A 24,451-nucleotide genomic window follows, 5' to 3' on the forward strand; every position below is an offset into this window, starting at 1 on the left:
ATTGTTACTGATGAAAAAAGTTATTTGCAGAGAAAGCAGGTGTGATCTCTACAAGACACATTTCTGTCTTTTGTGCAGTTCTCTGCTATAATTAGTGATGCAAACCCTGCTGATAAAAGTGCCTGAAGCATTTGTATTTATTGATTTATTTATTTTTTTCAAAATCTTTATTCATTTTTCATCTTACATCAAGTGCACAATATTACAACATTTAAATTTATACACATCACTTGAATTTCTTTCTATTATTATCTTAAAAACATAAATTTATTCCCTCCCCATCCACCCTTCCCACCAATATTTAATCATAAATTTCATATAAATATTACATTCTTATCTATTGATTAAACCTTAAATAAAACTTTATACCACCCTTTCAATGAAAAATGGCGTCTAATCATTGCAATAAGTTGTTAATGGCCCCCAGATCTTTTTTAAATTATTATAATTTCCTTTTTGTATGGCAATTGTTCTTTCCATTTTGTAAATATGGCACAATGAGTTCCACCAGAATGTATAGTTAAGTCTACTATAATTTTCCAATTCTTGGTGATATGTTGTATGGCGACTCCTGTCATAATCAATAAAAGTTTTATCATTGCTTGCTGAAATTTGACTTTTTATTCTCATTGATGTACCAAATAGAATTGTATCATATGATAATGCTACATGGTTCTCTAATAAACAATTAATTTGAGACCAAATTAATTTCCAAAAGGCCATGATACAGGGACAATAAAAAAATTAAATGATCTAGAGTCCCTGCTTCCAGATTACAATGCCAGCATCTATTAGACTTAGAGCTATCCAACTTTTGTAATCGAACTGGGGTCCAAAATGCTCTATGTAACAAAAAGTACCAAGTTTGTCTCATAGATACAAGACCAAATTTGTGGCCATTGAGATGCAGAAATTTGATGCTTAATCTCAATGCTCCAAATGTCTCTAAGTTCAGTCTTTGGATTTTTATTCATAAATCCAGATATTAATTTATACCACTGTGCGGCCTGGTGTCCCAAGAAATCCGCCTGAAAGCATAAGAATTCCAAACTATACTGATTATTAAGATTTTTCCACTCAGGGAACCCCTCCTGAATATCCCATCCTCCTCAAAGAGCTCAGAAAGGGTTTCAGTTTACATTCACAGTGTTACAATTTAGGGTTTGCATACAGTGTGTTTCAGTATACTGTATCTTCATATAGGATTACTTACTAAACTAAACTAAACCTTAGGTTTGTATACCGCGCCATCTCCACAAGCATAGAGCTCGGCATGGTTTACAGGGTTAGGTTGAAAAGGAGCTACAATGAAGGGTTATAGGAAAGGAGCTAGGAAGATAAAGAGGGACAGGGAACCAAAAAGCGGGAAGTGTTAGATTTTTGAAAAGAGCCAAGTTTTCAGGTGTTTGCGGAAGGATTGAAGGGAGCTTGAAATTCTGAGTGGGGATGTGAGGTTGTTCCAGAGTTCTGTGGTTCTAAAGGGGAGGGATGTTCCTAGTTTTCCTACACGGGATATACCTTTTGTAGAGGGGAATGATAGTTTCAGTTTTTGGGAGGATCTAGTGGAATTAGGGTTAGAGGAATTCCAGAAGAGTGGGATAACGGGAGGGAGGATGCCATGTAGGATCTTGAAGGCTAAACAGGCACATTTAAAGAGGACTCTGGAGTGAACTGGGAGCCAGTGAAGTTTGGACAGGAGTGGGGAGACGTGGTCGAACTTGCCTTTTGCGAAAATAAGTTTGGCCGTGGTGTTCTGGATTAGCTGAAGTCTATGGAGTTTTTTTTTTTAGTTAGGCTTAAATAGATGGAGTTGCAATAATCCAGTCTAGAGAGGATGGTGGATTGATGCTAGTGAAGGGTTGAGTGAGTGACTAGACAAAAAGGTAGGTTTTTACAGCTTTTCTAAAGTTAAGAAGTCCTTTAAGGGCTCTGATATGAGGAGGTAGGCTGTTCCAGAGGTTTAGTAAGAAATGGGAATAAGATCGTTTCCAGGATGTCTAGAGTTGGAGGGAGTGTCCTGATGGTGTATATAGTTGTATTTCATCTTGGAAATTTTGAGAAGTAATTGGGTGGCATGTTGTAGAGGGATTTATATGCCAACACTAGGCCTTTAAAACTGCAGTGTTTGGTTATAGGCAGCCAGTTTGTACCAATGCGATCAAGTTTGATTATTGCCCCTCTTATGTTCACACAATAACCAGGGGATGAACCATGTTTATCTTAACGGGGTTTCCTAAGTACAGGTCTTCCAACATCAATATGTAGGAAACCTCCGTTCTGTGTTACATACGAGCTCGTAGCTCTTCTGTTGTGATACTACACTTCTCCCTCCGTATTCGCTGTGATAGGGGATTAACAGACCCACGAAATACAGAAAAATCGCAAATAATTTTTTCTTATGTTATTCGCTGTTTTCTATTAAACACCCTCGCGAATACGGTGAAACTGCGAATAACATGGTGGGAGACCTGGCCTGTTCCTGAAGGAGAGGAAAAACATGGTGAAGAAAGTGCCGGGAATCGGCGATTTCTCTATGCAAGCTGAGGTAATTTGGGTGGAAGAGCCAGTAAGCTGAAACAGTGAATAAGGAGGTAGAAGTGTACTATATAACCAAGATAGCCTGCTACAGTTTGTTCTAACTCTTTCTCTAGGATGAGTGTGAAGGAGACCTTGCTGAAGCGATGCCAGCTTTGGAGGCCGCACTCGCAGCTCTTGATACATTGAACCCTTCTGATATCTCACTCGTGAAATCAATGCAGAATCCACCAGGTCCCGTCAAACTAGTCATGGAGAGCATTTGTGTGATGAAGGGAATTAAACCAGAGAGAAAACCTGATCCAGGCGGAACAGGTAAAATACACTTTTCCTTCCTGCTATCAGTGACATAGTAAAGGGGGGGAGGCGAGGGGGGGGCTTCCTCGGGGCACCAGCACCACCCCTCTTCTCCAAATCCTGCCGTGCGCCCGCCCCTTCCCTTTTCCCATCCGTGAACTTGTTGCCCGCATCGGCATCAGGGCTCTCTCTGATGTCACTTCCAGGACCTGCGCCTAGGGCAACAAATTCACGGACAGCAAATTCACGGCTGCTTGTGCCAAAGATAAAAAGGGATGGGGAAGGGAGGCACGCTTATGGCGGGAGGGAGAGGGGGGCCACTGCCTCGAGCACTGCTCACCCTTGCTATGCTACTGTCTGCTATTACTCCTGATGCCAATTTGTATAGCAAAAGCACACATGTATGCCTCCTATCTTTAGTATTTTGCAAATAGGTTTATACTAAATAACTAAATGCAGTTATTCTAAGTTAAATTCAGAATATAATTAATGAGACATAATTTGAATAGTTTAACTCAGAACAACTTTGTGATTAAGCCCATGTTTATATTGTTATAATTATACAATTAAACCTACTGCTACACTAAAGAGTCACTGTATTAGCATGTATCTTATAGGATTCTTTAATATTGTTTTTAATTTTTAATTCATTTCAATAAAATACTTGACAGTATGAACCCAGACTTAACTTTACTAACAGCTTAGACTCCTCCCCCTTTGTATCCCGGGATACAGAGGGAGGTTCCTAAGGCCCTGATTGGCTCAGATGCCTAAGGCCCCCTCCCAAGGGTCTGAGCCAGTCAGGGCCTTACCCCCCCCCCTGTGGACCACATGATGCACCAGGGAGGGAAAGCCCTGCCATTCTGGAGCAGCAAGCCTAAGAGCAGGAAGGACTGAGCTTCCAATGTCGCTGAAAAGCTACAGGGGGTTCAGGGGTGTTCAGGGGATGATGGGGGACCTTCAGTAGCAGGAGGGAATGGGCATCACTCCTGCCTTTTTTCAGGGGGTGAAGGGGGAGGGTAGAGAATGTTTGGGGGTATTGGCGCAGGAGTGGGCCTTCGGTGGCAGGAAGGGAGTGGCCATCTCTCTTGCCCTATCACTGCCATGGATGGAGGGGGGAATTGCATTGGCAGGAGGGACTGGGCATCCCTCCTGCTGTATCGCTGCTGTGGGGGGGGAGGGCGTCGCATTGGCAGGAGGAAGTGGGCATCCCTCATGTCAATTTTCTTTTGCGGGGGGGGGTTGAGTTCAGCATGGCAGGAGGAAGTGGGCATTCCTTCTGCTGTTTTCGCTGGTGTGGGGGGCCATTTCACGTGCAGGTTTGTCAGGAAGGGAGGGCATGTTATTCTTTTTTTTTGCATAGTCAAATCGATGTTAGTGCCTCAATCCCTTGGCTACTTTGCTTGGGGTTTTAGCTAATTTGCATGGCTAGATTGGAAAATGGGCACTCGAGGGGAAAAACACACGGTGAGCCATTTTGTGAATCAGGTCGGTAATAGCGATCGTCATTAAAGCTGTGAAAACAGGTTTAGCGACGATCGCTAACTTTAGTGCATCTAGCCCTTGGATTCTCAAAGGTGAGAATGAATGAGTAAGTAGGAGGCCCAATCAAAATATTTGAACATTGTTGCCTGAGAAATGTAATTAAAATTGAATAGTCTTTATGATTTCCTTGGTTTTAGGAAACAGTTAAATTATTCAGACAAACTTTTCTTAGTACTGCTTCTTTAAGGGCTCCTTTTACAAAGTCATGTAAAGGTTTCTATCTCGAGCCAGCGAGATAAATGCTCCAGTGTTCACAAGAATTTTATGAGCATCGGAGCATTTACCTTGCTGGCTCACAGTAGAAACTTCTACCATAGCTTTGTGAAAGTTAGCATAAATTATCTATCAGTTCTATTTGCCCAGTGATATGGTAGAACATAAGCTGCAAAGTCAAATTATTATTAGCTATAGTAGTGTTGTCTTATATTTAACTTGTACACTATAGTTTTAGTTTAACATTCTGATTTCATTTGCAAACAGGCAAAATGATAGAAGACTACTGGGGTCCATCGAAAAAGGTTTTGGGAGATCTGAAGTTCCTTGAGAGTTTGAAAGCATTTGACAAGGATAACATTCCTCCTACAGTAATGAAGAAAATTAGAGAGAAATTTATAGACCATCCAGATTTTCTACCTTCAATTATCAAAAATGTCTCTTCAGCATGTGAAGGGTTATGCAAGTGGGTGAGAGCTATGGAGGTGTATGACCGTGTGGCTAAGGTGGTTGCCCCCAAACGTGAACGCCTTAAAGAAGCTGAGGGCAAACTTTTTGTTCAAATGCAGAAATTAAACACCAAGCGGGCTGAACTTAAGGAGGTAGTAGATCGCCTCCAGTCATTGAATGATGAATTTGAAACGATGAATAACAAAAAAATAGAACTGGAAACCAATATAGAAATCTGTTCACAGAAGCTGCTACGTGCTGAAAAACTGATAAGTGGCCTGGGTGGAGAGAAAGACCGATGGACAGAAGCAGCAAGATTATTGGGAATCAGATACACAAATCTTACTGGTGATGTGCTTCTGTCTTCTGGTACAGTTGCTTACTTAGGTGCATTCACAGTGGATTTTCGTCTTCAGTGTCAAGACCAATGGCAAACCCTGTGCAAGCAGAAAGAAATTCCTTGCTCTACTGAGTTTAGTTTAAGCAATATTTTAGGCGATCCAGTGAAAATTCGTGCATGGCAGATTGCTGGTCTGCCCGTTGACTCTTTTTCAATTGACAATGGCATAATTGTTTCTAATTCAAGAAGATGGGCTTTAATGATCGATCCACAAGGACAGGCCAATAAGTGGGTAAAAAATATGGAGAAATCCAACAAATTGTCAGTTATCAAACTTTCTGATACAAATTATACAAGGATTCTTGAAAATTCGATCCAATTTGGAACCCCAGTCTTGCTTGAAAATATTGGTGAAGAACTTGATGCCATTTTAGAGCCTTTATTGCTGAAGCAGACATTCAAGCAACAGGGAGTGGAGTACCTTAGGCTAGGCGAAAATATTATTGAATACTCCAGAGATTTCAGGTTCTATATCACTACTCGCATAAGGAATCCACATTATCTCCCAGAAGTTGCTGTAAAAGTTTGTCTTCTGAACTTTATGATTACACCTTTGGGTCTTCAAGATCAGCTTCTTGGAATTGTCGCCGCAAAGGAAAAGCCACAGCTGGAAGAAGTGAAGAACCAATTAATAATAGAGAGTGCTACCAACAAGAAACAACTGAAAGAAATAGAAGATAAGATCCTCGAGGTTCTTTCCACATCACAAGGAAATATTTTAGAAGATGAAACAGCTATTAAAGTGTTGTCTTCCTCAAAAATACTATCAGAAGAGATCTCTGAAAAGCAGCAAATTGCTACTGCAACAGAAAAACAGATTGATGAAACCCGACTAGGATATAAGCCAGTTGCTGTTCATTCATCCATTGTCTTCTTTTGCATCTCAGATATGGCAAACATTGAACCTATGTACCAATATTCATTAACTTGGTTCATTAATCTATATGTCCACTCCGTAGCCAACAGTAACAAGAGTGATGATTTGAATGAAAGAATTGAGAACATAATTGAACATTTTACAAAAAGTATTTATAATAATGTATGTCGATCACTGTTTGAGAAAGACAAACTGCTATTCTCTCTCCTTTTAACCATAGGCATTATGAAAGGCAAGGGCAAGATTGATGATGAAATTTGGCGCTTCCTTTTGACAGGAGGCGTTGCTCTTGATAATCCATATCCCAATCCAGCTCCTGACTGGCTCTCTGATAAATCATGGGCCGAGATTGTACGTGCATCTAACCTGAATCCCTTAGAGGGGTTCATGGAACATGTAAAATCCAAAGTGGATCAATGGAAAATGATTTATGATTCTGCACTACCACAAAGTGAGATATTCCCTGAACAATGGAACGCTCTTATAGGATTGGTTCGCATGGTTGTTTTGAGGTGTTTCCGACCTGATAAAATTGTTCCAGCCGTTCAAGAATTCATTGTAGACAACATGGAAAGAACATATATTGAACCTCCTACTTTTGACCTTGTAGGAAGTTACAATGATTCAAACTGTTGTGCACCATTGATTTTTGTGTTATCACCTGGCGCTGATCCAATGGCAGGTAATAAGCATTGAAGTTAAAATGTACCTTTCTTTTGAAAATGTTGTTTCTTTGATTATCCTAGTAACAGGTGAATATGACATTTATCAATGACTAAACAATCCTAAATTTTCCATTTTATCTGCTTGATATAACTTAATGAACCTCTTGTTCAAGGAGAGAAGGATACAACACCAAACAGAGATTTATGCAATAAAGTTTTAGACATGTTAAGGACCTTTTGGGTCTGATTCTCAAAAATGTGCATCTCAATGGCAGGCCGGTAGACATCCTGTTGGGCAGTCAGTTGAGACGCAAATGTTTTAAAAAAAACTTCCCAAGGCAGGAAGCCCACATTGTAGGCCTCTGGAGCATGTCTAAGGAGATGCGTAGTGATGTTTAAGCATGCCCAAGGCGGGGCATGGGCGAGCTTCACTGGGAAATGGCCTTGGGTGGGCTTAAGTGTTGGTATGCATCTCCATAGACAAGAGACAGATGCCTGAAATGTAAGCCTGCAAAATGCTGGCCTATATTTCATACATGTGTCTGAAAATGTAGGTACTATTCTGCATAGAACGCCAGTATGTGATTGACATGTGATTGGCAGCTGCTAATTAGGCGGCCATCGATACCAGCCAGATATACAGAATCTGGCCCAAATATATGTGTGTGCTAAAGATAACATATTGGGCCGGATTCTGTAACCAGTGCCTTTCAGCAGCCGCCTTAAAAAGCGACCAGCGATCGCGTGTCAGTCACTTGACAGTGCTGGTTACAGAATCACACCTAAATTCAGCCAAGATAGGCAGCCGAAATGTCGGACTAGCAAATCCTAGCCTACATTTTAGCCGCCTATCTATGCCACTGCGGGATTCTAAAGTCAGTTTGTAGCAAACATAAGCTGATCGCAGCAGAGGAAGTTATCCTGATCAGCTGAGCTGGCAGTGCTCCCTGAAGCTGAGTCTTGCACCTCTGACTCAGCATGAATCAAGCAGTGCAGGGTGCTCTTGGACCTATAGTCTTTTGCACTCGATCAACGCCCTCTGCTGCCCAGGGGCATAATAACAGTCCTACGTAGGGAAAACTCCTTACTCTGCCACACTTATATAGAAGCAACTTTAGATGACAATCCAATAAAGATCCCAGAGGAAGGCTTCTAGTGGGGCAACCGTGTTAGGAGGGAAGTTATCAATGTGGGCTACTGTTAATATGGGTAATTTTAAAACAAATTGTGCCATTTTAGCACAGGTCCCATTTTATGCAGCGAGACTTACAGGCCCCTTTACAAAGGTGCTTCCAAACAGCACATGCTAAATGCCAAGATGCCCATTTTATTCCTATGGGCAGCTTGGCCTTTAGCATACTTTGCTCAGCAGCGCACCTTTGTAAAAGCCTACCCTAGTTACTAATAACCCAGGTTAATAGTAAAATAATACTTCTTAACAGCAGCCCACATTGATAATTTACCTCAAGTCTACAATAGCAAAAAAAAAAAAAAAAAAATCCACCATGGCTTTTAAAATATTTTGTTCGATAAAATGTTTTACAGCTTAGAAATGATTCCAAATATTGGCAGTGTTGTACAATGCAAACACAGCAATAAGACAAAATAAGTCTCTTAGATAAAATAGTATAGGGTGAATATTCAAAATCACTTATGCTATCAATAGTGGCTTGTGCCTCATTTTCATGGCCTACAGACCATTTAAAATGTGGCCATAGAAGTCACGTACAGCCAAAATTTATATGAGCAGATTGGGCAGAGTAAAAACATATGTGCATACGTATGTATTAAATTCTGCAATAACACAATCTAATTATTCCACAAGGGTGGAAGGACTGAGTGGTTATACGTGCTGGCGGCTTACTATTGGGGGGATATTCCTTGAAAAAGCTACTTACGGCGAAACATGTCGGTATGACATTCCCCTTGCCAGAGACCACACGGAAAAGCTAAGTGATAGCTTTTAAACATTGAGCAAAAAATATCTTAATTCCAAAAACGTTTTGATAAAATGCAAGAGTGAATAATAGTATGATTAAACTAGATAGAAAAACAGGACCCGATGACGAGTAGACACATAAAGCTTGGAGCAATGAAATGTTATTGAGCTCCAAGTGGAGCCGCTGAGGATCCTTTAAATTGACTCAAAGTCTTTGTATGCATAAGGGTATTCTAATGGTGGAAAAGATACACTACCATTTGAGATATAATTACGTATGTATTAAGACATTATCCATATGAGTGCTGCCACACAAATAGCAATTATAACTTTATACAGATAAGATGTCTATAAAATTATATCCTGATAGGTGCTATCGACTTGTGCTTGAGCCCTAGTGACTTGATGGACACAGAATGCAGAAGTAGATTGCCAGGCCTTTCTTCTGTGCAGTATACACGTTTCCCATATCATGACTGAAATTAAACAGTGGACTATCAATTTTAAATTGAAATTAAACACAGTAAAGACAAAAATTTTCTTGGCAAGCCCATGGTCACGATTACCCAATATCAAAAAACATAAAAATATTAGGAGTCACATTAGACACCCACTTGACCATGATCGAACACACGAACTTGGTGGCAGAAAAGTGCTTTATTGCACTATGGAAATTAAAAACTATTAAAAAATATTTCGACCCACTATCTTTTAGATTACTGGTTCAGTCATTGGTTCTATCCACATTGGACTACTGCAACATCATTTACGTGGGCATACCTAAAAAAACTGTGAGAAAATTAAGAATAGTGCAGAACATGGCTGTCCGCTTAATATTCGGACTAAAGAAAAGCAAGCATGTTAGTCCCTACTACAAACTGCTACACTGGTTGCCAATGGAGGCACGAATAATGTTCAAGTTCTCGTGCTTTTGCTTTAAACTGGTGTTGGGAATGGCCCCTACCTATCTTTTACCATTTTCGAGCTACACATCTCCACTAGGACAACCAGAAATTGCAATCTTTTTGCCTATCCAAGGATCACTGATTGCAAATACAGGTCCTTTCTGGACAGAACTTTTAAGTTTCAAGCTAGTAAACAGCAGACCTGGCTAGGCAATTACATCAACAGAGCCAGGTTGACCTACGGTGCATTTCGGAAAGAAATTAAGACAGCACTGTTCGATAGATTTATCTCCTAATCAGATACCATTTTAAAACTATTAACTCCATGCTGATAACTTTGAGAAATATGTGAATTTGCTGACTGTTCAGTGACATCTTCACTATTTGTATTCTTTTTTTTTTTTTTTTTTAATTCTTTATTCATTTTAACATATACATCAAGTGTACAGTAAATAACATCAATTAAAACATTGCATCACTTGAAAATCTACAATAATATACAACAAGAAAGATTATCACCCACCCCCCTCCAAATTCATATATAACAACAATATACCACATGAATATAATTTCTTATTACGTTCATATATATTATTGTTGATATATCCAAATAACCCCCAACCCTAAACCACAAGTAAATCAAAATTGGGAAAAATGTAAATTATTCATTATAATAATTTAATAATGGCCCCCACACATCCTTAAACTTATTATAATAACCTTTTTGAACTGCCAGCGCTCTTTCCATATTATACACTTGACAAACTGAGTTCCACCAGAAACAATAGTTCAGTCTTTTATAATCCTTCCAATTATATGTTATTTGTTGGATGGCAACGCCTGTCAATATCATCAAAAGCTTGTTATTATTAGCAGATATTTGACATTTAGCTCTCATAGACATAATTCGCTGATTGTCCAGCAAGATTGTGGCGGTATAGAAAAAATAAAATTATTATTATAAATTCGATGTCGCCGTTGTCGCATCAGACGCGATCACAGCAGTTTAGAGAAAGGGTGAAAACTGTTCTATTCAAAAGTTATTTTGTTCAGTGAGATTAATTGGTGGGGGAGCAGTTTTTGACTGCCTTCATTTTTTGATGTTATGGAATCAGAATTTATTTTGTATTAATGTTCGTACATTGTTTGTATATTTTGGCCCCCTTTTATTAAACTGTACTAGCGGATTTTAGTGCCGGGAGCCGCGCTAAGTGCCCCGCGCTGCTCCTGATGCTCACAGAGTTCCTATGAGCATCGGGAGCAGCACGCAATATTCAGTGCATCTCCCAGCGCTAAAAACTGCTAGCACAGTGTAATAAAAGGGGGCCTTTATGCATTAGGTTGTAGGTCTGTGTATACTGTTTGTTTTTTATTCATATTTTATTATGTATGTACAGTAGATACCCGCTTAGAATTGTTGGTATGCAGGCTATAAATATTTTAAATAAGTAAATATTTAGTTTATAATTAAATGTTGCGATTGTGAGCGTAATGGTCAGTATTCTATTTCCTTAGCGTGTAAGTGCTGGGCATTACCCCTGACATACCTATAACACTCCCACATACCAAATAATTTCCTTGCTAAAGTTATAAAACTACACTAGGGCAGTTACACATATAACAGCCAATTAGCGTCAATTAGCGTCAATTATACCCAAACTGGCAATTAGCACTAATTTATCAATTATGTTACGTGCATGAGTGGCAGTATAATTTTGCGCATGCAGGTTATAGAATTGGGGGGGGGTGAATATTCAATTGCAGTACTTTTATGGATATCATTGTTGAATATATGTACTGTATAACTTAGTCATATAAAGTTATATTGTATCTGTGTAAAGTTATTTGATAGTGTCATGCTGAATATTTGCTTCAAATTTGCTGCTTCAGCTGTTTACTATATTTTGCATATTGAAGAAATCGTATAGATGGGCAACTTTAATAATATGTTTATTCAGAATATGATATACCGCTCTCGCATTTTACTGTAACAGAAACCAGAAAGTAACTCCATAGAACATATTCAGGAATGAAAGGTAGAGATAGAGAAAGATCTTAATGCATATATTTTAATATCTTAATGCATTTCTAATTTGCTTTTTCAGGATTGTTAAAGTTTGCCGATGACATTGGAATGGGCGGAACAAGCACAAAGACTATATCTCTGGGGCAGGGCCAAGGACCAATCGCAGCAAAAATGATTAATCAAGCAATTGAAGAAGGAACATGGGTCGTGTTACAAAACTGTCATCTTGCCACCAGCTGGATGCCTTCTTTGGAGAAAATATGTGAAGAAGTGATAATACCTGAGAACACACATGAAAAGTTCAGGTTGGGTGCTATGAATATTCCTTGTCCTTCTAATCAGTTAATTCACAAACCAGCTAGCTGACAACTCCGTGTGACATACATTTATCTGCTCTCCAGTCCAGAAAAAAAAAAAAAATCAACATATTAAATAATGCATGCAGAATAACTTGGTTTAACAATATGTCTTTTGAACTGAACTCTAACCCTCTCCTTTACTAACGCGTACGCGGGGTTTAACACCATCAGCGGCAGTAACTGCTCCAATGCTCATAGAATTCCTATGAGTGTTGGAGCAGTTGCTGCCGGCGCTAAAACCCACGCTATGCGTTAGTAAAGGAGGAGGAAATGAAGACAGGTTTTTAATAAAAGTTACACTTTTCCCAATCTTAATACACATATGGATTGGGGGGGGGGGATTTCTTGTTTTTCCATTAAGAATATATAGATGATTGTTGTAAGATATTATTTTCATGTGGTATATATTAGTTCTATATGAATTTGGGAGGGGGGTGGGGGTTAAATCTTCTTGGTGTATGATATTGAAAATTTTTCAAGTGATGTTGTATTATATTTGGTTGATATTTACTGTACACTTGATGTAAGTTTAAAAATGAATAAAGAAATTATAAAAAAAAAAAAAATAAAAGAAACATCATCTAAGCACATGACCTAACTATAACAAAAAAAACTCTAGGAGAAGAACCAATGTTCCACACGGATTCTGAAACAGACAGCAACAAGAACAGTGGAACAGAAGATCCCGGAAATACAGGAGATTTAAAGTGAAAGTGTTTATTGTTCTCAAAATGTCATGATATACTCCTTCAAATACTGACAATCTGTATTAAGATTAAAACAGTAATTGCCCCATGTGCTCTCTTAGCTCACTGGATAGTCCGTGAACCCGGGACCCTACACGGGCTGTGTTTCAGCAGTCTTGTGATCAATGAACACAATTTCAGGGTGCAACCAACTTCCAATGTAGACAAAGCGAAGGTTGACTGGAAAAGCTCATGCCAAGGGAGCAAGCATGAGCTTTTCCAGTCAGGCTGTGCTTCGTCTACACTGGAAGTTAGTTGTACCTTGAAATTGTATTCATTCATCACAGGACCCCTGAGGAAGGCAAAATACTGCCGAAACACAGCCCGTGGGGCAATTACTGATTTAATCTTGATAATATTTTGAGAACAATATACACTTGCTCTTTAAATTTTCTGTACGTCCGGGATCTTCTGTTCTTGTTGCTCTAAGTATAGCAAACTCATATTCATTTGGAAAACAGACACCTTTTGCATTCCCATAACAACCTTACATGTCACACCTTTTTACTCACATGACACTGAATTAATGTTTTATGCTAGTAAATAAATACAGTGATGGTTTCTTTCTGTACCTTGCATTTGTTAAAGGCTTTCATTTCTAATCCTGGCTCTGTTATTTTCATTGACACTATTATTATGATTTTAGATTATGGTTGACTAGTTATCCATCAGAACAATTTCCAGTCAGCATCCTTCAAAACGGAGTAAAAATGACCAATGAACCGCCCAAAGGACTTCGAGCAAATCTTCTACGCTCCTACCTCAATGATCCAATCTCAGATCTAGCTTTCTTTAACAGCTCCCAAAAACCGGAAATGTGGCAAAAATTAATGTTTGGACTTTGCTTTTTTCATGCATTGATACAAGAGAGAAGAAACTTTGGTCCTTTGGGTAAGGCAACAATCGGGAACTTTTAACAACAACTGTCCTCTTGTGCAGTGGCGTAGCAAGAGTAAGAGGCATCTGGTGGTGCCCCCTCCTCTGCCCTCTTCTCTGCCCCCCCCCCAGCTGCTCCATCCCTGCCCCCTACTACGCCCCTCGTTCCCTTCCCCCACACCTCTTTAATATTCCTGGTGGAAGCAGCAACCCTAACCTGCTGCACGCTCCAGCGTCGGCCCTTCCTCTACTACTACTGCTACTACTACTTATCACTTATATAGCACTGAAAGGCATACACAAGCGCTGTACATTTTGACATTTATAGATGGTCCCTGCTCGGAAGAGCTTACAATCTAACTTGGACAGACAGACATGACATATAGGGCTGGGGATGCAGAACCCAAGGTGAGAGGAGTTAGGAGTCGAAAGCACTCTCAAAGAGGTGGACTGACATTTATAGATTGTCCCTACTCGGAAGAGCTTACAATCTAACTTGGACAGACAGACATGACATATAGGGCTGGGGATGCAGAACCCAAGGTGAGAGGAGCTAGGAGTTGAAAGCAGTCTTGAAGAGGTGGTCTTATGACTGGACCTTGAACACTGCCAGAGACAGAGCCCGCCGGAGGGATTTGGGTAGCTTGTTCCAAGCATACAGCTCAGCAAGGCAGAAGGGTCAGAGTCTGGAGTTGGTAGTTGAAGAGGAAGGCACAGATAGGAGGAACTTACCAGTTGAGTGGAGCTCACTGGGGGCGGGGGGGGGGGGGGAAATCATAGGGGGAGATCAATGAAGAAAAATAATGAGAGGCAGCTGAGTGAGTATATTTGTAGGTCAGTTTGAATTATATTTAGAAACAGATGGGAAGCCAATGAAGTGACTTTAGGGTAAAGTGGCTCTCCCGGAATATGAATCGTGCAGCCGAATTCTGGACGGATTGGAGGGGTGCGAGATGGCTAAGCGGAAGGCCTGAGAGTAGCGAGTTGCAATAGTCTAAGTGCATGTCCAGGAAGTGACATCAGAGGAAGAGCCGATGTTGGCGTGAGCAGCAGGTTGGGGTTGCTGCTTGTGCTGGGAACATTAAAGAGATACCGTGGAAGGGAAGGGGTGCATGTGCGGTAGTACTAAGATGGAGAGGAGGATGGGTGCTGGCACCCCCACCAATATGGTACTTGGGAAGGACCACACCCCACACCCCTCTTTACTATGTCACTACTCTTGTGCAAAATTCAAGGGTTTACTTTATAGCATGTTTTCTGAAAATTTGGTGTCAACCATATGGCAATCGTCCATATTAAGGGCCAGATTCTGGAAACGGCACTTACATTAGCTGGCGCCTCCCAAAATGGCACCGGCTGCGTGTCAATCATGTGTTGATGCCATTTCCATAATCGCGGCTTCCGTCAAACTTAGATGCCATTAATGTAGGCCGGGATTTTAAAGGCTTGTATCACCAGCGCCTAAGTTTGACTGAGAATCACGCCTAATGGGCACCTAGTCATTTCCAGCCATAACCATGCCCACCTTGACCTTAGGCGCCTTGATGTAGCTGCAATTCTGACACTTATCAGGGTAGTCGCATGCCAACTCATGCTTATATTCGTTTTTAAATTAATTTTAAATTGATTTTTAAATGGATCAGTCAATTACTGCGCCAATTAAAGCAATTTAGATAAGTGGTGGTAGGGAGCTTGACGCTGCCTAACTCACGGTGCCGATTTTAGAATCCAGGCCTAAACGTCTTTTTTAGATGACTCTATTTCCGTGTGTTTGCCTCCAATCTGCTGTGCATAAATCATTATTTAGGTATAATTTACATTGTGAAGTGTTTCTTACAGCACAATGCAATCTTGTTCTTTCTGTATTGGACAGGGTGGAATATCCCATATGAATTTAATGAGTCTGATCTTCGAATCAGTATGAGGCAGATCCAGATGTTTTTGAATGAATATGAAGAGGTACCATTTGAAGCACTGACATACCTAACAGGTATATAAATATTTTAAATAATGTGAATTCATTGTGTCTGGTATGTAGCGGCACCCTCTCTCCCACCTCATCCCCCACCCCCACCCACCATACCTTGACAACATAAGAATAGCCTTACTGGGTCAGACCAATGTTCCATCAAACCCAGTAGCCCGTTCTTATGGTGGCCAATCCAAGTCTCTAGTATCTGGCAAAAACCCAAGGAATAGCAATATTCCATGCTTCCGATCCAGGGCAAGCAGTGGCTTCCCCCATGTCTTAATAACAGACTATGGACTTTTCCTCCAGGAAATTGTCTAACCTTTCTTAAAACCAGCGTTCCAGAGCTTAACTATTTTCTGAGTGAAAAATAATTTCCTTCTATTGGTTTTAAAAGTATTTCCTTGTAACTTCATTGAGTGTCCTCTAGTCTTTGTAATTTTTGACAAAAAATCGATCCACTTGTACCCGTTCTACTCCACTCAGGATTTTGTAGACTTCAATCATATCTCCTCCTTGGCTGTCTCTTTTCTAAGCTGAAGAGCCCTAACCATTGTAGTCTTTCCTCATACAAAAGGAGTTCCATCCCCTTTATCATCTTGGTCACTCTTCTTTGAACCTTTTCTAGCGCCACTATATCTTTCTTGAGATAAGGAGACCAGAATTGAACGCAATACTCCAGATGAGGTCGCACCATGGAGCGATACAGGGGCATTATAACTTTCTTAGTCTTGTTAACCATCCCTTTTTTAATAATTCCTAGCATCCTTTTGCTTTTTTGGCCTCCACCACACATTGGGCAGAAGGTTGCTTCGTATTGTCTATGCTGACACCCAGAACCTTTTCTTGGGTGGACCCTAGCATCCGGTAACTGTGATTCAGGGTTGCACTGATGTGATGTCATAGCATAAATCCCCCAAATGTACCCTGAATTCTTATTTAGCATCATCAATTTTTATATAATTTTAAAAAATTTAATTGTATAAAGTACTTATATGACCTGGGTAAAAATATGTATATTGACATGACGATGTGTATATTGCTGGTAAACATTTACAGTGATGGAGTTTGCAAGACCTCATCTGGATTATAAAAATGTTAATTTACTTGTGTACTTAATCTAGGCATGGACATCTACACTTGTTATTCAGCAGATGTAAATGTCCAAAAATATGCATTTCATGTAGTTTCATATCATTTATGGAAAATTTCATTTTGGTTTGTTTTTTTTTTTTGTCTTTTTGTTATGACTGCAATATTAGTAAGAGTGTGCACTCTTCCCAGATAGTGCCTACACATACTATATATTACCTGTGCATTGGTTTGTGCATGCATGCACTATCAATAAAACGTGTGGTACTTTCTCTCTTTGCAAAGCATACATACTCTTTCAAATAGTTTTAACAATATATAAAAAAAACATTTCAAGATTATATCCTATTGTTTTGGGGAAAAACAACATGAAAGGACATGAAAAATGTCACTAATTTTTCCCTTGTAATTTCTAACAAATGGAAACAAAAACAAAATTACACTTCTCCCTCCGTATTTGCAGTGGATGCATTCCAGATGTAGGCGCGAATACGGAAAAACCGCGAATAACTTTTCAATATGTTATTCGCGGTTTTAGGGATCTGCCACCATTTTTACTAAAGAAAACGCGAATAACCAGCGATTTCAGGGCAGGCAAGCAATTTGTCAGAAGAACTCTTGAAAGCCAAGTGAGTCGGACATTTGCATCCTCGGAACCCCCAGCCCGCTGATACTGAACTGGTACCGGTATAACACTGGGGAGGGGGGGGGGTGAAATAGAGAATGACACGGGGAAAAAATCTGTCCCCGTCACCGCCCCACCATCCTCTGCACCGCCCCGTCACCGCCGATCCCTTCACCGCCCCGTCACCGTCACCGCCATCCCTTTCACCGCCCCGTCACCGCCACTGCCATCCCATTCACTGCCCCGTCACCGTCCCCGCTGCATCCATATAAGCCTTTTTCCTTTCACTCCCTCCTTCCAATTTGAGCCGGGAACACTAGCGATCACACGGTCCCCGCGGCCACTACCTGCCTGCCCGGTCGATCCTGGTGTTTGGCCGGCTCTCTCCCTTCTCCTCACCTTGGTTTGTGGGTTTTCTTTTTCGGCAACCTGCGCGCTTTCCCAGGGAGCCGCACACGCGCGGTTGCTCAGTGTTCGATCTTCTGCTCTGCTGCAACTTCCTGTTTCCGGTTGCGTCAGAGCAGAAGATCGAGGCTGAGCAGCGGCGGGTGTGCGCGGCTCTCTGGTAGTGTGCGGGTCGCCGAGGAGGAGGATCTGCGGACTGGGGTGAGGAGAGGGGAAAGAGCTGGCTGGACACTGGAATCGATTGGGCGGGCGGGTGTGAGCTGCGGGGACCGCGCGATCCTTCATGCCTCACTGCGGGGGACAAGACCATTCACCGCCCCGCGGACGGTGAATGGCCTTGTCCCCGTCGCCGCAGCGACTGCTAGTTTTCTTCCCCGTTTTCGGCGGGTGACCCGCGGCTAAAATGCGGTGGCCGCGGGTAAACCGCCACCGTGTCATTCTCTAGTGTGAAACCTCGCAGCTGCTTGCCAGAAAACGGGGGTGAGGGGGAGGGAAAAGTGGGACTGAGATGCGGCTAGTATCGGGCTGAACTGACTTATGCAAATCCTGCAGGAGCATCAGCATTGCAGCTGCCAGCATGTGGGAACTGAACAGGGGTGGGTGGGGGGAGGGAAGTTGGTGCTCTTTTGCTGTTCTTGTTGTTCTCTTTGTTATTGGGCTCTTTGGCAAATAAAAGTGGTAAGAGAGAGAAAAAGAGAGGGGTGAAGGGGAGGGAGGGGGTAAAAAAACAACAACCAACCAATACAAAATAAACCCCAAACCAAACAATTAGTAAGCGAGAAAGAGCCAGCTAAAGTGCAAGCCCGTTGCCACTGGCTCCCGCCCTATTCAGCCGGACTTCATGACTGACAGACATTGTCACCAATAGATATTGAGAGAGGCATGAATGGCATTCCCCTAGAGCGAATAGAAATTTAGAGGGGGCAGGCAAGCAACCAGCGATTTCAGGGCAGCCAAGCATCCATGGATTTCAGGGTACTGTACAGAACACTAAACGGAAAAAAATTTGAGTGAAGACGGTTTTTTTTTGGGGGGGGGGCAGAGACAGCGGCTGAAAAATCACAAATAATTGAAACCGCAGATACGGAAACTGCGAATACGGAGGGAGAAGTGTACAATCTTACGGGTGTATGGACACAAAAGTACAAAGATGAATGAGGTGCAGGCAAGAAAGTTCCAGTCAATAACCAATTTTATTCAATTCTTGTTGTAAGAAATGTGTTTTGCTTGAGCATGCAAGAAAGCCACAATAACACATACACAGTGGACTAGACACGGCTGTGTTTCAGCAGAACAGTCTGATTCAGGAGTCAATCAAAACTTTATTAAAAAAATGAAAAAATGCACCATAAATATCCGAATAAATTTATAAAAAAACACATATAAAATATGAAAATAAGTAGAAACAAATATAAAATATAAATATGTTACTACTAAAATACCCATATAAATATAGCAAATAAATATATGTTCATATCAAAAAAATACATAAATAATAAAATACATGAACAATTTCATCAAAGAGAATAATGCATATAAAAACATTGTGAATTAAAAATGTTAAGGTAGTTAAAAAAGCAACAAACAGCAATGATATATGTAAGGAAATAGTATAACAAAATGTATGTTCAAGCAAACTGCATGGTTTCAAACTAAACACAAGTATAAGCATAAGCACAAAGGTACAGTGCCTAAGTTAAGTAAAACACGCCATTTAAAAGATATTTTAAACTGATTTTCTAGGTGTCTAAAAAAAATGGTACCGGAATCATGTCTCCGGAGGTGCCTATTGGTGCATAATGCCTCTGTAGGCATGGCTAATGGCAGAAGATGAGGCACCTCCGGAAGTGCAATTCACATCAAAGTTAGGCACCTTAAATAGTAGCATAACATAGTAACATAGTAGATGACAGCAGATAAACACCTGAATGGTCCATCTAGTCTGCCCTGACCTACGTGCCTACCTTTGCCAGAGGTGCGACTCTTTAAACGTCGACGTCGCATGATACGAGATCAGCGGCCGGTTTTTTAAGGTGGCCACTAACAATGGCGTCGTTTAGAGAATCTGGGCCAAAGCTCTTAGAAACTGATTATATCAAAACAAACAGGGGAAAAGGTAATGATGAACCGCCTCAGAAGCCAAAAGACAGTGTGTGAGTGGCAATTACTCCTACATGGATCTATAATACTAAAAGCAATGCTTTAGCATGTCACTGACAATGCAATGCACTACTGAGTGAAACCAGCGCGGCAGATATGTAAGGGAGAAGACAAGGGAAAAACATCTCGATGTGGAGTAATCAATGTAATAAATTACCAATCTGTAGGAGAGCCCCTGCTGACAAAGGGCTAGATTCAATAACCTGGAGATCCGTGTCCGATCCGTAGAGCATTGGTCAACTAAGTTTCAATGCCAAAAAATGCAAGGTCATGCACCTTGGCAGCAAAACTTACACCCTTAATGGTGAGATCCTAGCGAGGACTGTAGCAGAACCAGACTTAGGGGTGATCATCAGTGAGGACATGAAGACTGCTAATCAAGTGGAGAAAGCTTCATCAGAGGCCAGACAAATCATAGGTTGTATACGCAGGAGTTTCGTCAGCCGTAAGCCCGAAGTCATAATGCCATTATATAGGTCCATGGTGAGACCCCATCTGGAATACTGTGAACAATTCTGGAGGCCACATTACTGCAAAGATGTGCTGAGACTTGAGTCGGTCCAGCGAATGGCCACCCGGATGAGCTCAAGACTCAGGGATCTCCCGTATGAGGAATGGCTGGATAAATTGCAGCTCTACACACTAGAGGAACGCAGGGAGAGGGGAGACATGATCGAGACGTTAAAATACCTCACGCGCCATATCGAGGTGGAGGAGGATATCTTCTTTTTCAAAGGTCCCACGACAACAAGAGGGCATCCGTGGAAAATCAGGGGCAGGAAATTGCATAGCGACACCAGGAAATACTTCTTCACCGAGAGGGTGGTGGATCGATGGAATAGTCTTCCACTACAGGTAATTGAGGCCAGCAGCAGCGTGCCTGATTTTAAGACTAAATGGGATCAACACGTGGGATCTCTTCACAGAGAGAGGTAAGGGAGGGTCATTGGTGTGGGCAGACTGGATGGGCCATGGCCCTTATCAGCCGTCACTGTCTATGTTTCTATGATTGGAGGCAGGCCGACCGATTCACCAAACATCTGCATGGAAATGGTGGTGATTGGAGGCACGTCCGCATCTGAGGACACGGATCACTAGGTAGCGATCCCCACGCATGCGCAGACCATCTACTTTGCCTACACATGCTTACCAGAGTTGCCTGAGCATGGGATGGGATGGGGTTGGGAGTGGGGGGTGCCCGCGAGCAGAGCAGGGAGGATAATGGAAGTCTGTGCCGCCCTGACTCTCCCGCTCTCTACCACCTTCTCTGGAGTGCGAGCCCGCAGGTTTAAAGCGGGGCTGCACTGCAGGGAAGGCGGCAGAGAGCAGGAGAGTCAGGGCAGCATAGATCAGTCTGGATGGCAGAGAGCAGGGGGAGTTTGGATTCGGGGCAGAGAGCAGGGTGGCGAGAAGAGCTAAACAATCCCTAAATTAAAAGCAATGCGGCCAACAGCCACTGCTCTCCCCCCATAATCCAGCCCCAGGGCTTCTGCAGCCCCTGTAACAGAGTAAAAGAAGCGAGATTGGGGCAGCAGAGAGCAGGGTGTGCAGAGAGTAGGGCGGAAATGGAGCTGGAGAGTGGAAAAGGACATTTGCGACTGGTCCCCAGCAGTCACTTCTTGTGTTGATCGGCCAGCCCAGTCGGTTTGCAAGATTTCTTTAGTGAATCACGTCCCTGCCTACTTTGCATGCCGTTCCCCTCATTTGCATGTGCGGATTGGAATCGGATCCGCAAAGAGGTAAGTGAATTGGGCCGGAGTAAAATCGGGTCGCAAATGGGTCGCAAACCGATCGGTACATGATCGATTTGCTTAGTGAATCTAGCCCATATCCAGTAGATTCCCCTACACCCTGATGCAATGGATGAAACATGGCTATGTCGGCAGGGGCTCTCCTACACAGCTAATCAGATAAGGTTTTTAAAAAATGAAAAAATTCTTAAGAATTAAATGGAAAGGTGTTTGACTCCTTCTCAAAGAAGAGAAAGTGTTAAAATATTTCAAAAAAGAGCAAGTGATAAAGCTTATGGGACTGATGACAAGGTTGGCCTGAGCTTGTCAGCAGAAAATGAATGTAGACAGCGGCCACTTCTGAGTGGTCCCAAAGCAAGACATAGTTTAATAGTGTGGACATTTATAATCATCTAATAATTGGTTAGCAGCATCCAATTACTGATGGGTTAACCACTTTTCCTTCATAGACTAGGCTCCAGATTGGCACTTATTAGAATTGCCTTCTCAAATTGGGAAAAGTGTGGTCCCCACACATCCTTAAATTTATTATAATAACCTTTTTGAACTGCCAACGCTCTTTCCATTTTATACACATGACAAACTGAATTCCACCAAAAACAATAATTTGGGGTGGGGGGGGGTTGGTTTTTTCATTAAGAATATATATATGAATGTCGTAAGATATTATTTTCAGGTAGTACATTTTAGTTATATATGAATTTGGGAGGAGGGTGGGGGTTAAATCTTAACAGCGGAAGCTGGAGCGGCCCGCTTCCCCCATGCATACCATTTCAACATTAATTACCAATCCCACCCGCACACCAATGAGACACATAGACCTGAGTGGAAAAAACCTGGCCGCAGCCCTGTTTATTGAAAACATATTTAAATACAATTTACATATATTAAACCACATATATTAAACATCCTTAACTAACATTTTTCCTGATTAAACCGCCACAATGGAACCCACCATTGTGACCCCTGATCCCGAGCTACCGGCATAGATGAAAATGGCCCCCGACCCTGCCGTCTAAGCAAGAGTCCGAGGGGTGGCATGTCCCCACATGCCCCATTGTCCAGGGTCATCCGACCCACCGGCACGGCTCCCAGCCGGCCTACCACTCATCCCATGATGAGACCAGCCGCCAGTAGCTCGGGATACCGCCAAATAAAAAACCCCCACTCCCTCACACAGAACTAACGGGTGGGAGGGTGGGAAAGCTGCCTCGGAGGACCGGAAATCGTTACGGTCCTCCGAGCCCTCGGCTTATATACCCCCCCACCCACGCAACCCTGCGGCCCCAATTTAACCTATAGGAGGTCCCTCCCACGGTGGGAAAGACCTCCTCCCTTCTTAAAATATTTTCTGCCTACCTGCCCCCTCCTATCTATCATCCCGACGGACGGCAACGCGGGCCCCCAGCTCCGCGTTAGAGCCGCCCGTCGAGACAGGCTCTCGGGCTTTTTATAACAGCGGAAGCTGGAGCGGCCCGCTTCCCCCATGCATACCATTTCAACATTAATTACCAATCCCACCCGCACACCAATGAGACACATAGACCTGAGTGGAAAAAACCTGGCCGCAGCCCTGTTTATTGAAAACATATTTAAATACAATTTACATATATTAAACCACATATATTAAACATCCTTAACTAACATTTTTCCTGATTAAACCGCCACAATGGAACCCACCATTGTGACCCCTGATCCCGAGCTACCGGCATAGATGAAAATGGCCCCCGACCCTGCCGTCTAAGCAAGAGTCCGAGGGGTGGCATGTCCCCACATGCCCCATTGTCCAGGGTCATCCGACCCACCGGCACGGCTCCCAGCCGGCCTACCACTCATCCCATGATGAGACCAGCCGCCAGTAGCTCGGGATACCGCCACGGGCCTGCAACTCGTTGCAGGCCCCCCCAACAATGAACAGAGCTGCGGTTAGAGGTCGAGCACTCGTTCACAACAAGAAGCAAAATCGTCTAACAATAGATCCCACCCAATGTCTGAAAGATGCACTCTATCCCTGTAAAACAACCCGGAACAAGAGACATCAACCCAAGAGTGCTTAATCTGTAATCCCCCTCTCGATTCCACCCACCGACCGATCTGACGGTTCACCTTAATGAGCCCTCTGGTCCACCTGCGCGACACCAACCGCTTGGGGCGCGGTATAATGTCAGACCAAACAATCCGAGCAGCTGGAAACCAACCCCGAATCACCCCGAGATCATCGATTACAGTGTCAATTAAACATTTCCCGCTAAAAGAGTCAACATCGTTGCCCCCAATATGAAGCAGCAACAGATCCGGGCGCCGAGCACGATGTCGAAGGTCATCAAGAAGAGGCAGCAGCTGATGCCAACGCATGCCTCGCTGACCCCACCACGAGACGTAGACTCCGCGCCGACGAAGGCCCAAGTGTTGACCGCACGGTCTGACCACCGCACGCTCCCCCGCCCAATGGACGAAGGAGTGCCCAATGATCCAAACCGACAGTAATCGCTGAACAGCATCTGCAAAGCAAAACTCAGCAGTCACGCACAGCACATGTTCCCGTAAACCCATGGGTTAGTAACAGACAGCCATGCAGTGAACCAGAGCAACCCACCCCAATGCAATCACCCCCCA

At 42.5% G+C, this 24,451-nt stretch overlaps 1 protein-coding gene across 4 annotated transcripts in view; it reads left to right on the top strand.

The window, feature by feature from the left end:
* Positions 1-24,451, top strand: part of DNAH3 (dynein axonemal heavy chain 3) — a 294,020-nt gene that overhangs the window by 236,568 nt on the left and 33,001 nt on the right. For all 4 annotated transcript variants that reach the window (XM_033963933.1, XM_033963934.1, XM_033963935.1 and 1 more), the window contains 5 exons: positions 2,652-2,850; positions 4,858-6,999; positions 11,932-12,157; positions 13,604-13,848; positions 15,707-15,823. In XM_033963933.1, the coding sequence (XP_033819824.1) occupies positions 2,652-2,850; positions 4,858-6,999; positions 11,932-12,157; positions 13,604-13,848; positions 15,707-15,823 (2,929 nt within the window). The remainder of the gene's footprint in view (positions 1-2,651; positions 2,851-4,857; positions 7,000-11,931; positions 12,158-13,603; positions 13,849-15,706; positions 15,824-24,451) is intronic.

This window comes from Geotrypetes seraphini, chromosome 11 (genome assembly GCF_902459505.1).
Source record: "Geotrypetes seraphini chromosome 11, aGeoSer1.1, whole genome shotgun sequence".
In the NCBI taxonomy this organism is placed as follows: Eukaryota; Metazoa; Chordata; class Amphibia; order Gymnophiona; family Dermophiidae; genus Geotrypetes; species Geotrypetes seraphini.